Raw genomic sequence first — 18,641 nt, 5'->3', positions numbered from 1 at the left:
GACGTATGGTAAGGTCTGGTGGTTCTCCATCTCACTGGAAGGAAAAGAACTAGTGAATTTATCTCATTCATCTTGTGAGTAGTCAAGCAGCCCAATAACCAGGTGTAAGAGGGGCAGAAATAATCCTCATGACTCAGGTTAAAAAAAAATTACTGCTTTTGAAGCCAAAGGATCTGGATTCTAATCCAGATTAAAACTACGCTATAGTTCTAATAGCTATGCCACACTATTTGTGTGACCTTGGTCAAATTACATAATCTCCTTGAGTCTCAGTTTCCTCATACTTGTAAAATAAAGGAGTTGAACTGGATTAATTTCATGGACTCTTCCATCTCTAGGTCTATGATGATATTAACTTATATCTATAAATAAATGAATACAATACAATAAGCAAAATGAACTATCAATTTAAATGAAAAGGAATTTATGACCTCACAGTACCATGAAAACTTTATTATATGGGAATGTGCTAATGGAAAAGTATGTCTGATTCAAAAGGAGATAGTATAGGAGAGAGATAGTGTAGTATTGTATAATGACAATATAAATAATTTCATGAACTTCAGGAAGGATACTCAAGGGAGAGTTCATGAGTAAAGGTAAGAGAGAGCAATGGAAGCAATATCAAAGTAAAAGTATATTAAGGATCACCTGATCAGAGGGAAGAAGGGGACCAGGAGTTCCAGATGTATATACTAAAATGGATACAGAGGTAGAATATAGTTGTGACAGGGTATTTCAACTTCAACTATAAGAACATCTGCTGCGTAAGTAAAAACTCCTGTGCTAGAAATCTCTCTCTGTTAAAAGCAGGGCATTTGAGTAATTCTTGATATGTTATAATTATTTAATATTTTACAAGGTAGGGCAAGCAGAAAGTTGAACTATTATTACAGTGATATGACAGGACAGGGGTAGGAAATTTATCAACAAGCTGACATTTCAAAAGTACAAAAAAGAAAATATTCTATTTATTTAAAAAAAGATGTATGACCACCAGAGGTCTGGGAATTGAGAAAAAAATTAGAAAAGAGTGGCATAGTCCTGTGATAATTACATTAGTTGGAAAATCAAGAGTAAATTTAATACTTGTAATAAAGGCAATAAAAGGGTATCTTTTAGTCACATTGAAGGCAGTAAAAAGGAACGAGGGACACTAGAACTGATGCCTAGGGGATTATGAGATAATGGACATCAGAGAAATGGCATTTTCTTAATTCACCAAGCATTTACTAAGCACACACTATGCATGGGCATTTCTAGGAACACAAAGATATATACCAAAGCATATATGCAAAGATATATGCCAAAGCAAATAATCTTCAGATTGAGAAAGCTAGAAAAACTAGAAATAGAAACCCAAGATTAGTGAAGAGAAACAAAAGAGGCATCTAGCTGCCTCCTTTGGAGGACAGCATAGCTACTCCCCAAAGCCCCAAGGACTGGCCCGCCTGGAGACAAGCACCTTACTAACAGTCCTAAATTTTAAAACTGACTGTTCTTGACATTAGCCTAGAGCCTGGTGCCTCCAGTGCCTATCAGGTTGCTGAGCTATCCTGGCCACGTTGGGGCTTTTGGCATGAACCCTGGGGAGATGGCTGAAGTAGCTGCCTCCAGGGTTTGTTATCAATGGCTTCTATCACCTTTGCTAAGCCCCAGAGAAGCTCCCAGTGGAGTACATGTGGTCTCTAAACTCCTACCTTCTCCCATGACCACTTATAAAACTTCCCAACTGTCGACAGAAACCCTACATCCAACTCCTAGGCTCTAGGATATCAGGATCCCATTCCTCAGCAGCAGCTTTTCCAAGCCCCAATGACCCTGATCTGAAGGTCAGTCAACCTCTCTTCTCCCCAAAACCCACAATCTAAGACATTACCTCAGCTCCAGATTTTAGAACTGTCCATGCCCTTAACTGTAACTTTAAAACCAGTACCTTGTTTGTCAGGTGGCTAAGAGAAGAGGATCCTAGATACCTTGGCCTCCCTAGGGCTTTGGATTTGGACCCTGGCTAATGGGTCTGAATAGCAGCCACCATTGTTCTTACTGGCTTACATCACCTTTCTTGGGTGCTAGAGAAGCTCTCATTTGTATCCAGCCCATTACACATTGTGTTTTGTGGGGATGTGAGGGGATATATCTTGTCAAAGCATTGATGACCAACTGTCACAGATCTGTTCTATTTTGGCTGAGCTTTTAGGAGACCCAGCCCCTTGTTGACACCAACACCAAACATGGTTTTGAGATACTACATAGTAGACAATTGTATCATCTACCACCCTGTTGGGATTGCCCTGCTTTCCCCCAGAGCAGCTTGAAGCCTTGCCCACGCTGCCTGGACAATACAAAGAATTTTCATGAGCACTGACTGGGCAAAAAACAAATAGAGAAGTACCTTTTCCTCTACCCAGTATTCCGAATCTTCATTGATAAATTAGTATACTGCACATGGACCCATTAATTTTGTAATATATTTCAAATCAAATTGCTTATCTAGATAGGACACCCCAAAATGTTTGCCTGCCATCCCCTACACCTAAGCGGCAGCTGTGCCCTCCTTAATCAGTTCAAGTTACCTAAGCGATATGCATTACATCCTATAGTGGTAAAGAATTTGCGTAATTGCTGAACCTATCAATGATCTCTGAAGAGTCACAAATAGGAGAAATTCTGTGGGAATGGAGATTCTCCTCAATTTTCAAGAAGTAATTAGATCTTTCAAATTATAGGCTCTTAACAACCACAGTTTTAGAAGACTCATGATGGAAAATGATACCCACCTCCTGACAAAGAGTATTGATAGACTCATAGTGAAGATTAAGAATTTTTTTTGACATTGCCAATGCAGGAATTTGTTTTATTTAATTATATATGTTTATAACAAGGGTTTTATTTTTCTTTCTTTCTCAATAGGAGGAGGTAGGAAAGAAGACAGATTTTAGATGACTGACAAAAATGAAACGTAGTAAGTTATATGCTCCTAATTAGAGCTACAACAATTTGTATTTTATCTTAAGGGCAATAGGCAAATGCTAAAGCTTCTTCTTCTTCTTTTTTTTTTTTTTGCTAAAGCTTCTTCAACAAGGGAGTGACTTTGTCAGACTTGTGCTTTAGAAATAACAATTTAGCAGTTATATTGGAGATATATTACAGGGGAAAGACTTGTGGCAGGGAGCTTGGTCTTCTGAAACAGTACATGCAAAAACTGATAAAACAGGGTGGTGACTGTGTGAGTAGAGAGAAGGGGACAGATTAAAGATATGTATGAAGGTAGAACTGACAGGACAGGTCACTGATTGGATACGACAGTTAAAAGTGAATCGTTAAAGAGGATTCAAATGTTAAGAACCTGGGTAACTTGAAGGAACATTTTGAGTAAGACAGACAAGGAAGACTGACAACAGTGATTGCTTGGAGAAGACCATGTAATGTTAAAAAGTGACAGAGACAACATAACTTTTCTTCTGTTTATCTATGAAAAGTAAATGATCTTCAAAGCAGAAAAATGGCTGAAGGGAAACTGAATAACAAGATAAATGAGGAAACAACAAGGATGTAACTTCAAGGCTTCAGCCATGGATAAATTATGACCAGAATTCTAAAACAAATTAAACATTCAATTCAATGAACATTTATTAAGTACCTACTATGAGAAAAGCATAGTAAGAAAAAGAAGAAAAAAAAAGCTAAGCTTTTTTTTAAGAAAAGCACTGGGCTAAGCTCTAATGTACCCATGCTAATGTGATAATAGAAATACTGTATCTAAGTTTTAAGAAGATGAGAAAGGTACTAGAAGGCTGGAGATGAGAAAACATCTGCATCTTTTAAAAGAAAAAAAATGGAATGGTTAGTTTGATATCATTTCCCTGCAAAATTCTAGAACAGATGAGTTATAACAACTTTATTTTTAAAGGGGATAAAGGGTCTGGACTCATAATTACAATAGTATGGGAAAATCCTGATATAGACATTCCTTTCACTGTTAACATGTAAACAATTATATCAATTTGTAGAGATCCATAGGGGCACTCTAAGGTTAGATAACTTGCTCATGATCACATACAGGTAATGTGTCTGAGGCAGAACTTTAACTCAATATATTCCTGACTCAAAATCAGGTTCTTTTTTCACTATACTATGCTATCTTATAAAAACTTACAAAAGAAAAAAAAGCTTTCCTAAGTAGATACATCAGGAAAATACTATACATATAATGCATCTAGATTTAAAGAGATTTGACAGCTTCTTATGATAACTTTGAGGATATGACAGAGAAATGTGGGTTATGTGATAGCAGAAAGGAGGATTTGTAGTATTTTAAACAACAATAATCAGGGTATGCTGATGAGTACATTGACTCAGTTTAAAGGGAATTTTCTGGCAGGAGGCCTGGGAATCTATCTTGGTCAACACTTTTATATCTTAGATAAAGATGTTAAAGGCACACCAATCAAATGGGCAAAATGACACACAATAAGGAAGGGGAGTTTTGGTTTGGATAACAGAATAATCTCTGGACTAAAAAGATTTGGCTGGCCAGAATGGCAAGTAAAATTAACAAAGCAGAAATACAAATAAAATCCTGTATTTAAATGCAAAAAAATCAAATGTATAGGTATAGGAGAGACAATTTGAACTAACAATAGTACAAATGAAGAAAAACAACAGCAAGGTTTTAAAAATTGATTAGAAGTTTATTATTAATCTACAGAGTGAAATGGCCAACAAAAAGTTAAGGTAATAGTCTTACTGCAGTCTATAGCAGGGGTGGGGAACCTGTGGTCTTGAGGTTAGCCTTCTAGGTCCTTTGGTTCGGCCTTTTAACAGAGTCCAAGTTTTGCAGAACAAAGATTTGTTCTGTAAAGTCTGGATTCAGTCAAAGGGCTGCACTTGAGGTCTTAGAGGGCTACATGTGGCCTTGAGGCTGCAGGTTCCCCACCCCCAATCTATACTAATGGGAAGATAGTTGGTGTGTTGGGCTCAGTCCAAGGTGTCACACTTTAAGAGAACATTAACAAAATATAGAACAGTTGGGGAACACAGAGCAGAATGGTGAAAGGGTTTGGAAAACATATTTCAGAATAATGGTTGAATGATGTGAGGTGATTAGCTTGAAGGAGAGAAAATTTAAGGGGGATTGATAACTTTTTACAAATATCAGAAAGGTTATCATGAAAAAAAAGGATGAAATTTACTCTTTATAGTTCTGGAGGGCAGAACTAGTGCCAGTAGATAAGAGTTAAAGGTAGCAAGATTTTGGTTCAGTACGAAGAATATTTTAACAATTAAAGATTGACTGAGCTGACATATAGTAGAGAGTTCCCAATCACTAGAAGTGACCACAGACTACATGACCACTTGTGACAAATGATAAGGTGATTTTTTAAGGTTCTTTTCAACTGTAAGATGCTATGCCTTTATGTTTCTAACTGCTGAGAATGACTTTTAAATTGTTTTACTATTTAAGAATAATCTTGATTTTTCATTGTTTAAAAAAATATAAAAAATCAGTAAAAGAAACCTAATTACCTTGGCCATAATATCTGCATAAGCCATATATAGGAAATCTTCTTCCAATTTGCTGGAAAAAAGAGGAGAAAAAATGTCTTTAAATAGAATAATATTTTAAAATATCCTCACTGCTTCTTGTAATAAGTGATTTTATATTCAATAGATATATTTAACTTTAGATACACCTGCTTACCTGGAGGAGAATTCCTGAATAAAACCAAAATAAGGCCTTAGAATCACTAAAAGTAATAGCCATCACAGAATACATTGTAGTATATCCCCTTTATTCTGTAAAAAAAAAATGGCCCAGGACATCATCAAAGGTCTATTAACACCATTTATACACAACTCCAACAGTCCTTATTATTTGATTTCTTAGACTACAACCTATGAGAAGCAGCACATTAGAGGAGGCACACATCAGAAAATTATGAGGTACCAGACAGTAGACTCTACACTTTCACATGAAGTGATAGCTGATACTAAGGCATGAAACACCCCAAAATTAGCTATTTCAGTGTATAAAGGGCATATCCTATACCCAACACCAATTAAGGTAACAATATGCCTTGCTACTTTTATCAGATGAGAATGATTTTTTGATTAAGTTACAGAACTAAGCAATCAACAAACGGTTAAGATGGGTGAAGAATTTATAGATACCTCTACTGAATCAATCAAAGAAATAAACTAGGTGTGGAAAAAGAAATCCTTAGTTAATTTTTAACCAGTGAAATGCTTTGAGCATTGGATGAAATGAAATGAAACACAGGAAGTAGGGCAGCTAGGTGGCTCAGTGGATGGAGTGCTGGACCTGGAGTCAGGAAGACTCATCTTCCTGAGTTCAAATTTGACCATAGCTACTACTAGCTGTATGACCCTGGGTCAATCACTTAACTTTGTTTGCCTCAGTTTGCTCATCTGTAAAATGAGCTGGAGAAGGAAACAGCAAACCACTTCAGTATCTCTGCTAAGAAAACCCCAAAGGGGGTCACACAAAGAGTTGGACACAACTGAAAAACAACTGAATAAACAAACAGGAAGTGTACTAGGAAGGACTGAAAACAGTCATGCCCTATTGGCTTGGATAAAAATATAAGCCAATAAAGAATTCAGAATTCTAATAGCTGGCCAGCAAGTGGTCTAGCAGTTCTAGCCAAGTCCTCAAGAAGGAACTGCTCAAAGGGAGAAGGAAGAAGTTTCTGACTCATGCTCTCACCCCTTTGACCAGAGCATGAACTTTCAAACTTCTATAATTAAAAAGATTTGGACTTTTTCTCAGCAATAGTGTCTGTGGAATAGCAGTGGCTGACAGTAGTGTCTACAACAGGAGCCAAGGACAAACTAGAGACATGGAGTAAAGGCAATTTGAGGGCCCATGAGAGCTATGCCTCAAGAGATCCTCATGAAGACTCCAGGAAGGGAGATAAAAAAGTCATTCAACCAAGTGCTTTAAGTTATTACACTGCCACATGTGCTCTTTAAATATGTTCCCTTGGATGCTATGTACTTGCGGTAGACAAAGTATGTGCTAGACCATGGGTGGGGAACCTGTGGCCTCAAAGCCACATGTGGCCCTCTAGGTCCTCAAGTGTGGCCCTTTAACTGAATCAAAGGACCTAGAAGAACACAGGTTCCCCACTCCTGTCCTAGACTTTGTTTTTGTATCAGCTCTTTTTATTATGCCACTTTAGTGGCATAGTAAATATTAGTTCCTATAAGTTAATTAAGATAATTGATACCAATTGATAATCAATAGGGAGCCCAATGGTGCAAGTTCATTAGGGATAAGATTAGAAAACTACCCCAAACCCCACAGGGATACCCCTAGGACCTTGAAAGGTACAATTAGCCATTGTCTGGGGTCCCATCATGGAAATCCAAATAGAAATTAGGGACGGGAGCCCCAGGAGAGAAGCTACATTATAATAATTAGTAGTTGTTATAATGATCCTGATTTATTAAGACTAGATTAGGCTCATATTTTCTATTTAATAAATAAATGAAGGACATAAAACTTGTTATAAAAGGAAATTTAAAAAAGGTTTCCACCAAGAATTAGAGATGTTAAGCCCATGGTCCATCCCTGGCTAATAAATATCAGAGGAAGAATTTCACCCAACACCTTTCAGGCTCTATTTTTTTCCTTTTGACCATACATACTGTCACTACAAAAATATTCTCCATTTAAGTTTTTAAGATATGTTTGGTCTTCTTGTTTCTCAGAAGGGTGGCTCATTTTGAAATTTTATTTCATTGATATGGCCACTTTAGGGAAAAGGAAAGCTGTTTTGGAAGAAGAATCAGAATAAATGGAACAACCTAAGCACAAAAATGAAAAAATAAAGTGGAACTCAGCATCCGTCTGGCATTGCTCCAAAATAACGCCATCCCCTGCTGAGAAATCATAACATGAACTGAAGCGAGATGATATCATCAATGTTAGGTGCATGATTCTATTCCACCTATATCATACAAGGCTAACACCTTGTATCATGTATCACGTAGACCTTCTCCACCCTACCATTTCTCTGTTAAGGCTGTTCTACTAAACAGGAGAATCAGCTGATGCAGAGGATCAACTTTCTTTACACCTTCATCTCCTTCTGGTGGTTCTACTCCAGGTTTCTGTAAGCAGAGTAAAATGAAGAAAAGAAAATTCTTAGGTAATATTAGAACTGCAATGACAGCTCAAGAAATGATTAACATGGTGAAAGAAGTTTCTTTTCCTTCCCTGATGAAGAGACATACATGTCCAAGAATGGAAGGGAAAACAAAGCAGATTCATACTGGGTTATTTAATAATTTCACCAAACTACATGACAGTTGAATGAGTTTTACAATTGTTTAAAACTTCTGAATGATATTTAAAGAAGCAGAAAAATGGTCAACGACTCGTAGAGTTGATACCCAGTCTACTTGAAAGATTTAGCTAGGAATCATTTAGCAGATATTTGCAATAAATTGCCATTATTATTTTTTTTTGGAAATTAAAAGGCATTTGAATGCAAATAATGTTGATTCTCATATCAAGCATTATTTTCATTGTCCCCCTCCAAACAACATCTAAAAAGTATATTATATGATTTAATTTCAGATAAATTCAAAGCTTGAAACACCAGCATTGAATATGATAAAAATAACTTTTGAAAAATAAAAAACTCTTTTGTCCTTACATTCCTTTTTAACTGTGTGGCTTAACTATCAATAATGGAAAGGCTTCAACCTTGTTATATATTTTTGCTTGCAGCTAAATTAATCCTTACATTTTACTAGACCTTCTAGCACCTAAGAATTTGTTTCATTTATTGAATCAATGTCTTACTCTGTTTCATCAAGACTAAATTTTCAACTCCACAAATACCTTTATTTTGAAGACTGAAGTTTTAATTTTTCAATGGCTGCTTTAGTGAGTGCAAAAATGTCCAAATGTGTTGATATTAAATGGATGCATTTTTCCCCTCTAAAAAATGGAGAATACTTTTCCACAAATATAGAAGGTTTCAAAGACCAACAAGTTTCTAATTTTTTTTCCTTCAATATTATGACAACTGCTGACAATAAATTCCTCTTCTTGAACCCTTGGGAATGGAATCACCCCCATAAACACATACTGCTAAATCTTCTATCAGTTTATCCTCAAAGTAATGTTCTTCTGTTTCAATCCAAGACTTTTCATATCCTTGAAGAAAGAGATTGACAGCCCGATGCCTAAAGAGAGAAAAAATTTCAAACAATAAATTATGTGAAAATAAAACATTATCAGTTACATTGTATAGTATTTCACAATTAATTTAGTTCCCACTAAGAAAAACAAATTTTCCTAATCCTGGGGGGTAATTCTGTCTCTTCAGCTCTTTCAATAAAGAATTATTATGTATATATTATGTTCAGAGCACTATATTAGGTACCTGGGGAGATACAGAGAATAAATGACATCCTCATAAACCTTATGATTTAACAGTATAGCAGACTATGCTTGCGTTTGGTATAGCACAAACACAAACAGCACTATTACAGAATGATGCATAGCAAGTATATAGGAGAGATGTAAATAAATGTCTATGGGGAAATCAAATAACTGTTGATTGAACAAGGGGGTGCTTTTTACAACTTTTGCTCACTGAGGCATAAATAGTAATATATAATGTTTTCAGGTTGCTGGTCATTTTTAACAACAAATTTGAACTTTCCTTCCTTCTCCTTCCCACCAACTTCGGCACAAACATAAACTCTGAAGCATTTCCTGCTTTCCTTTTTCTTTTTCTTGGCATTCTATGTTTCAAGCTTTATTTCACATTGCCCCTTTTCACACACTCTCTGTCCAGTCAAAGCAGCCTACTAGCTATGCTCATACATGACACGGTATCATGACTTCTCACAAGTATCAACTATTGCTGAAATGTATTCTCTGGAGACCTCTGCCCCTCAGAATCCATGTTACACTTCAAAGTATGTAGCTTAGGTACCACCTCTGAATGTGAGTCCTTTCCTCATATGAACCTTCTTTTGTACCCTGCTCCTCAAAATCCTTTGTTGTGTAATTGTATTCATACAATACCTGGGTTTGTCTGGGCAGATAGACTCCTGAGTATTTTTTTATTTTATGTTGTCTGCAGTTATTTTAAATAGAATTTCTCTCTTTCTCTTCCTGTTGGGTTTTGTTGGTAGTATATAGAAATGCTGATGACTTCTGTGGGTTTATTTTATATCCTGTAACTCTGCTGAAGTTGTTAATTATTTCAACTAGTTTTTTAGTTGATTCTCTATGGTTCTTTAAGTATATCATCATATCCTCTACAAAGACTGATAGTTTTCTTTTCTCACTGCCTGTTTTTATTCCTTCTATTTTTTTGCTTGCCTTATTGAGATAGCTAGCATTGAATAATAGTGAGGATAATGGACATCCTCCTGATCTTGCTGTGAAGTCTTAAAAGTTTATTCCCATTCCAGATAATGCTTACTCTTGGTTTTAGACAGACACTACTTATCATTTTGAGAAAGGTTCCATTGATTTTCATGCTTTCTAGTGTTTTTAATAGGATTGAATGTTGTTTTTTGTCAAAGGCTTTTTCTGCATCTATTGATATAATCATATGATTTTTGTTCTTATTGTTACTGATATGGACAATTATGCTGATAGTTTTCCTAATAAATCCCACCTAGTCATAGTGTATGATCTTTGTGATATGTTGCTACAATCTCCTTGCTAGTACTTTATTTAAATTTTTTTATATTAACATTCATTAGGAAAATTGGTCTATAGTTTTCTTTCTCTGTTTTTGCTTTCCCTGATTCAGGTATCAAAACCTTATTTGTGTTAAAAAGGGAATTGGTAGGACTCCTTCTTTACTATTTTTTTCAAATAGTTTATATAGGATTGGGATTAATTGTTTCTTAAATGTTTGGTAGAATTTACTTGTGAATCTATCTGGTCCTGGGGATTTTTTCTTGGGGAGCTCATTGATAGCCTGTTTCTTTTTCTCATATAGAATTATTTAGGTATTCTAATTACTCTTCTGTTAATCTAAGCAATTTATATTTTCATAAATATTCATTTCACTTAGATTGCCAGTTTTACTGGCATATAATTGGACAAAAGAACTCCTAATAATTGCTTTAATTTCATCTTTGCTGGTGGTGCATTAACCATTTTAATTTTTAATACTGGTTATCTGGATTTCTTATTTCTTTTCTTAAATCAAATTAACCAATGGTCTATTTCTTTTATAAATTTTTCCATAAAACTATTTCCAAGTCTGATTAATTCAATTGTTTTTTAACTTTCAATTTTTTTAATCTCTCCACTGAGTATCAGGATTTCCATTTTGGTGTTTAATTGGGAATTTTTAATGAGTTCTTTTTCTTGTTTGGCTTTTTTTTTTTTAGTTGCATCCCCAATTTATTGTTTAGAGTTGCAAAATTTACACATTTAAAGATGTGAAATTTCCCCCAAGTACTGCTTTGGCTACATCTCACAAATTTTGGAATGTTGTCTCGTTGTTATTCTCTTTAATGAAATAATTGATTGTTTCTATAATTTTTCTTTGACCCACTCATTCTTTAGGAATAGATTAGTTTCCAATTAGTTTTTAATCTCTGCTTTCAGAGCTCTTTTATACTGTAATTTTTATTGCATTATGGTCTGAAAAGGGTGCATTTAACATGTCTGCTTTTCTGCATTTAGTTGTAAGGTTTTTAATGCCCTAATACATGGTCATTTTTTTGTGAAGTTGCCACGTACAACTGAGAAAAAGGTATACTCCTTTCTATTCTCATTCAGATTTCTCCAAAGGTCTGTCATATCTAACTTTTCTAAGATTCTACTCATTTCCTTGACTTCTTTTTGTTTATTTTGTGGTTAGATTTATCTACTTCAGAGAGGGAAAAGCTGAACTCCTTCAATAATATAGTTTTACTGTCTATTTCCACCTGTAATTTGGATGCTATACAATTTGATGCATATAGATTTAGCATTGATATTATTTCATTGTCTATGGTTACTTTTAGCAAGATGTAGTTTCTCTGCTTACTCTTTTAAAATAGCTCGATTTTTGCTTTTGCTTTGTCTGAGGTCATGACTGTAAAAAAGATTCCTGTCTTTTCATTCCAGTTGAAGCATAATAAATTATGCTCCAGCCTCTTATTTTAATTTTGTGTGTATCTTTGTTTCAAGTGTGTTTCTTATAAACAACATATTGTTGAATTCTGGTTTCTAATCCATTCTGTTATCTGCTTCCATTTTATGTGTGAGTTCATCACATTCACTTTCACAGTTCTGATTGTTAACTGTGCATTTTTCTCTATCCTATTTTCTTCTGTTTATTCTTCTCTCTTTTTATCCTGTTCATTCTCTCAAGTCTATTTTGCTTCTGACCATTGCCTTTTTTTAATCTGCCCTTTTTTCTATCACCTTCTCATGCTTTTATTCCCTTCCCCTCCAATTTCTCTGTTGCATAAGATACATTTTTATTACCAGTGAGTGTATGTGTGTGTATTTTTTTCCTTTTGGAACCAATTTAGATGTGAGTGAGGTTCAAGTGTCACCTGAACCCACCCCCACATTTTTCTCTCCACTGTAAAAGTTCTTCCTTGTGCCCCTCTCTTTTATATGAGAATTTTTTCCCATTCTTCTTCTCCCTTTCCCCTTTCTCCCAGCCCATCCCTCTTTCTCATCTATCCATTTGTTATATTATCCCAACATTAACTCACTCCTGCATCCTCTCTCTATATAGAATTCTTCTAACTACCCTAATAATAATAAAGGTCTTAGAAGTACACATATCATCGTTTCATATAGAAAGTTACTGAGTTTAATCTTACTCAGTTTCTTACTATTTCTCTTTGTTGTTTACCTTTTTATGCTTCTCTTGAGTCTTATATCTGAAAATCAGATTTTCTATTCACCTCTGGTTTTTTTTTTTATCAAGACTGGTTAAAAATGCTCTACTTGATTAAATATCCATTTTATTCCTTGAAGGATTATGCTCAGTTTTGCTGGGTAGGTTATTCTTGGTTTTAATCACATATCTTTTGCCTTCTAGCATATCATGTTCCAAGCACTCCTTTCCTTTAATGTAGCAGCTGCCAAATCTTTTGTGATTCCATGTTATTTGAATGGTTTCTTTCTTGCTCCTTGATGTATTATCTTTTTGACCCGGGAGCTTGGGAATTTGGTTATAAAATTCCTGGGAATTTTCATTTTGGGATCTCTTTCAGTTGTTGAACAGTGGATTCTTTCAATTTTCTATTTGATCCCCTGCTTCTAAAATATCAGGGCAACTTTCCTTGATAATTTCTTAAAATAGGATATCTAGGCTCTTTCTTTGATCATGATTTTAGGTAAACCAAATAATTCTTAAAATACCTTCCCTTGATCTATTTTTCATGGCAGTTATTTTTTCAATGAAATATTTCCTATTTTCTTCAATTTTTTCAGTCTTTTACCTTTCTTTTATTGTTTCTTGATGTCTAATGGAGTTACTAGCTTCTACTTGCCCATTTCTAATTTTTAAGGTATTATTTTCATCAGTGAGATTTTATACCTGTTTTTCATTTGGCCTATTCTGCTTTTTAATGAGTTGTTTTCATCAGTAATTTTTGTACCTCTTTTTCCATTTGTCCAACTCTTGTTTTTTAAGCAGTTATTTTCTTCAGTGTTTTTTAAGCAGTTATTTTCTTCAGTGCTTTTTGTGCCTCTCTTACCCAGATGTTAATTGTCTTTTCATAATTTTCTTTTGCTTTCATTTCCTTGCCTAATTTTCCCTCAACCACTCTTTTTGGATTTTGAAAATAATTTTTAAGTAATTCCAGAATTCTTCTTGGGCTTGTGCCTAATTCAAATTTTTTTTTTCTTCAAGATTTTGCTTGTGGCTAATTTGACTTCATTGCCTTCTTCTTCCTTGTCACCACAGTAGTTCTTTATGGTTAAGTTCTTTTTTGTTGTTCTTGTTTATTCATTCTTTCACCACCATATTTCTTGATTTAGAGCTTTATGTTAATGTCTTAAACTTTAGGCTTTTTATACTGCTGTTTTAAGATCCAGTTCTGGAGGTTTTCAAGTTTTCAGTGCTTCCAAGGTGGTGTGATCTAAGGAGAGGAGTGGTAACTGCTGTCTTGGTCTTCACTCTGGTTCATACCCAGGAAGGGCCCCTGATCCCTTGGGATTGCAATCAATACTGCTCCTTTGGGCCTCTGCTTCCCAGAAACAATACTGTTCCTCAGTGCTTCCACTTCCGCTTAGCTAAAAGTGCTCCTCTTTGTCCTTGGACTATGACACAAAGGAAGATACAGGCAATGGATTCGCCAAACAGCATCTGGTCCTACATGCTAGTACAAGGGTGTCTTGTAATCTCTTTCTAACCAGTTGCCAGGTCCCCTTACTGTCTCTGGCTTGGGAGCTCCTAAAGCCACTGCTGCTTTTGTCTCACACAGTCCCACTAGTGGTGCTTCATCCACATGGGCTCCACAGCAGTCTCTTCCTCCATGTTATAGATCTCTCTGATTTCCTCTGTTGTCTTGTGCTGGAAGAACATCTCATTCTGACCTATTGTTGGTTCTGCCATTCCAGAATTCCATTTGAAGCATAATTTTAAAGTTCTTTGGACAGGAATGTTGAAAGAGCTTCGCTGAGTGCTTCTCTACTCTGCTATCTTTACTCGACTGTTCTAAAGGGGCACTTGACTACCAACAACAGGGTTTACAGATCATAGATCACTGAGAATGTGTGACAGTAGGAAAACAAAACCAGGTGCTTAATAAAAGCACCTTTTCATCCTGTATCCTCTCATCCCCATCTACTTTTATATGTTATTTATTTTTTGTTATATGGTAGAAATCTAGTGCCATTCCTTAGTGAGTAAAATGATTTCTACTGCTGTTTTACGGAATTATTTTACCTTGGCAGATTATATAATGGAGCCATCCGGAAACAGGCTACTACTGCTCGTTTTCTCTGCTTAGAAAGCAGTTTGTGCCATACTGCCTTTTTAGACCGTTGTGGATGCTCTACCTGGAATATAATCAAATTATACAATAAGTATCCTACCCCTACATTAATTCATCTTTAACAAAACTGAAGAATAGTACTGAAAAAGGAAGCTCAGGAAAGAATATAATCTTGGTTTTAGACAGTCCATGAAATTCTTATGGGAAAATCAGTGTCTTAGAAATAATTAACATTAATTTCAGATGGAAATTATTGGAATGAAGGAAAATTTTGGAATGATAGGCTTTATTTGAATAAAAACTTTTTTTCTTCAGTTCTGTGTGCTTCAAAAGTTGTCATCTTTAATCAACACTAGTGTCTAAAATTAGTTCACATAAAAGTTTTATTAAATCCTCCCCCTTTGATGTTTTGTAGTAGAAGACTAAAAATAAATCTGCACACAATCACTCATTTCTCTTTGAAGAACCCATCTTTTAAAAAATTGAGAGCATATCCATCACAAAACTGAGACATTCCTCAATAATTTCTCATAATAAATTAGAAGGACATGCTAGGTATAAGGAAAAAAAATTTTTTAAATGAAAAAGGTAGCATTCTTTAAGTTAAAGGAGAGAATAGAGAATGATAAGGATTATGGGTCACAGATCAGAAACAAGTCAAGAAGTCTATTGGTTTAGCAAAAATGTTAAAATTTCTTCTACTATGTTAAAGTCTGAAAGACATCATATACACAAGTGACAATAACATTTTTAGGTTACCATAGAAAAGACAAGCAAGCTGCTGTTTAGCTAGTGGTTATGCTACCATAAGAGAAAAACAGTTTTATTGTAAGTATTAGGTAACACAGAAACAATTCCAATATGGTTCTAAATTAATTAGTAATCATTATGCAGTTCAACACTATACTTCCCATACTGTAAAAGCGCCGGCTCATATTTGTACGTTTCTGGAAAAAATAAAAATGGCTATGTCAGGTAGAAGTCAAGTTGACAAGTCAAGTTGGCAAGTATTTATTACGTACTTATAATGTGCTAGGCACTGTGCTAAATTCTGAGGATACAAACAAAGGCACAAAACAATCCTTGCTCTTATGGATTTCACAGTCTAATAAGGAAGACAACATGTCCACAAGCTACATAAAGGGCAAATTGAAGATAATATCAGAGGGAAGATACTAAGTTTAAAGAGGACTCTGAAAGGCTTCTTGCATAAAACAGGACTTATATCAGGCTTGAAGGAAACCAGAGAAGTCAGGAGGAAGAGATGAGGAGGGAGAGAGTTCCAGGCATAGGAGGGCTGTTTGGAAGAAGGAAGGTTTGGGGGGAAAGATGAGTTCAATTTTGAACACATTGAGTTTAAGAGATAAACACCAGTTTGAGATTTCCAATAGGCAACTGGAGATTCAAGACTAAAGGTCTGGAGAGAGTTCAGAGTTGTACAAAGAGGTCTGATAATTTTCTGCATAGAGATGATAACTGAATCTTTGTTAGTTGATGAGACCACCAAGCAACATATATGATGAAAGAAGATTACCCAGGACAGCAACTTGGGGGACACCCACAGTTAGCAGGGGTGACCTGGATGAAGAACCAGCAAAGAAGAATGCAAAACATCAGTCAGATGGGTAGGAGGAGAATCAGAAGAGAGCAGTGTCACGAAACCCTAGAGAGAAGAAAGTATCAACGAGAAGAAAGTAACTGATAAAGTCAAAGGCTGCAGAGCAGTCAAGAAAGATGAGGATTGAGAAAAGGCCAACAGATTTAACAATTTAGGGATCATTGGTAACTTTGGAGAGAGAAGTTTCAGTTGAATGATGAAATCAGAAGTCAGATTTCAGAGAGATGTAAAGAGAGTGAGATCAAAGGAAATGTAGGAACTGACTGTAGACACCTTTCTCAAGGACTTTAGTCATGAAAGGGAAGTGAAACAAGACAAAATCTAGTGGGAATGGATAAATCTAGTGAGGGTAAAATAAATTTTTGATCTTTTGTGTATGATAAACGTTAACATATAAAATTATAAAGAAAGCATAGTGTCCTGATAGAGGAAAATTTGTAATTAAACCAATTAAGTCACAATGGAGTATAAGTGTTCTTTTTTAGAAGGCATTTTAATTTTTAAAAACGAGTGTTCCTGAGTCTGAAAACAGCTATCTAGATTCTATTAAAGTATTTGAATGATCTGTTCTAGAGGATTCAAAGGAAAGCATAAAAATATGGATTTTGCATATCATTTGAATGTGCTTTTATTTTAATTCAGTTAGAGTCTGAAGGGAAAGTTGCACCTCCAATGGACACTGGTAAGCCCTGGCAAAGTAGTCCTGTATGTAATTATGATCATGGGATGATATATTTAGATTTGAGTGGGCTGTTGGAAGACATATATTTTAGCCTCCTTATTTTGCAGATTAAAAAGAACAGGGCTTGGAAAAGGCAAATGACTTGAGTGGTAACTGTAGGACACACAAAACACATAAAATTGTTCTGTTCCTACTGAAATCAAGTCTATTTTTGAGTACCTTGTATGCTCTCATCACTATTCTAAGCTTCCATATAAAATTTCCTTTGCAAAATGCTACATAATAACAATTTCAAATGTACATTGAGGAGGAGTTTAAGTAAAGAATTCCTTACACATCTTCAAAGGATATCATGAGAATATAATTAATTTTTACAGTATCTGGAAATGGTAAGGAAAATTTCACTAGTATGATCATTATTTTAAAAAATATAGGTATATATAATCAGTTTCCTTTTAATAAGCTTAATTATTTTATAATTAAATGATTAGTATTTAATTTGTTTTATAAATATAGTTTTATACTTTGGGCTAGATTTTAAAATATACTGTTAAAAGTTATCTTCAATAATTTCAAGTGCTGGTGAGAAAAAAAGGATTAATTTTTTAAAAATTCATTTCCCAATTTTTAGACTTTCACAAATTTATACACCAACTAACTACCAAGGAAATGCCTTTGTGGAAATGTCTGTTTTCTACTAGTTATTACTGCAAGTAAGTGGCTATTGTTTCATAGATCAGAAATCCCCAAAGGATGGGGAAAACTATTTATGGTACACTTATCGAAAGAAAGGCAACCAAGAAAAATTGGTCACCACCCATTTATATGTCTGCTTTTTTATCTATATAAAATTTTTAGAAGAATGATAAAAGTACATATATTGTTATCCTTGATGAAAACAACAGAAGAAATTAGTTGGTATTTTGTAGGTAATTTTCTTAAGTAGAATCTTTATGTTAACACGTGCTTGAGAGATGTATAGGATATATGATTTCAGTTTATATAATTTGTTTATTTCAAGAAAGCATTTGATACAACAGCACAGCTTCCAGGCTTGAAGGTTCTCCTAGAACAAAGTATTTCTAATATACATAGGTCAAACTTACATATAAGTTCATGAGAAATGAAGCTATAAAGAACATCATTCAACAGTTCACTGAATACTGACACCAATCTACGTGTTAGAAAGGTAATCACAACAGTGTTTTGCCAATGCTATGGAAAATATCCTGGATAAAGTCCAAAAAAATTTATATTGACAACAAGATGCTTCAAATTCTTCTAAAATCATAGTGTCATTGATTCAGAACTGCAAAGGACCTTAGGAACCGTCTAGTGTAGGGATTATTAACCATGGGTCCACAGATCGCCAAGAAGTGTTTG

At 34.9% G+C, this 18,641-nt stretch overlaps 1 protein-coding gene across 1 annotated transcript in view; it reads right to left on the bottom strand.

The window, feature by feature from the left end:
- LOC114049459 (ryanodine receptor 2) overlaps nucleotides 1–18,641 on the bottom strand; it is an 811,539-nt gene that overhangs the window by 124,757 nt on the left and 668,141 nt on the right. The window contains exons 75-79 of the mRNA XM_027870708.1: nucleotides 15,087–15,098; nucleotides 14,910–15,022; nucleotides 9,126–9,222; nucleotides 8,036–8,139; nucleotides 5,530–5,581 (exon numbers count right to left, since the gene is read on the bottom strand). Coding sequence (XP_027726509.1) covers nucleotides 5,530–5,581; nucleotides 8,036–8,139; nucleotides 9,126–9,222; nucleotides 14,910–15,022; nucleotides 15,087–15,098 — 378 coding nt within the window. The remainder of the gene's footprint in view (nucleotides 1–5,529; nucleotides 5,582–8,035; nucleotides 8,140–9,125; nucleotides 9,223–14,909; nucleotides 15,023–15,086; nucleotides 15,099–18,641) is intronic.

This window comes from Vombatus ursinus, unplaced genomic scaffold (assembly GCF_900497805.2).
Source record: "Vombatus ursinus unplaced genomic scaffold, bare-nosed wombat genome assembly UNPS02014798.1, whole genome shotgun sequence".
Lineage (NCBI taxonomy): Eukaryota > Metazoa > Chordata > Mammalia > Diprotodontia > Vombatidae > Vombatus > Vombatus ursinus.
The sequence above is the reverse complement of the archived record's forward strand: the minus strand, read 5'-3'. Positions and strand labels throughout refer to the sequence as shown.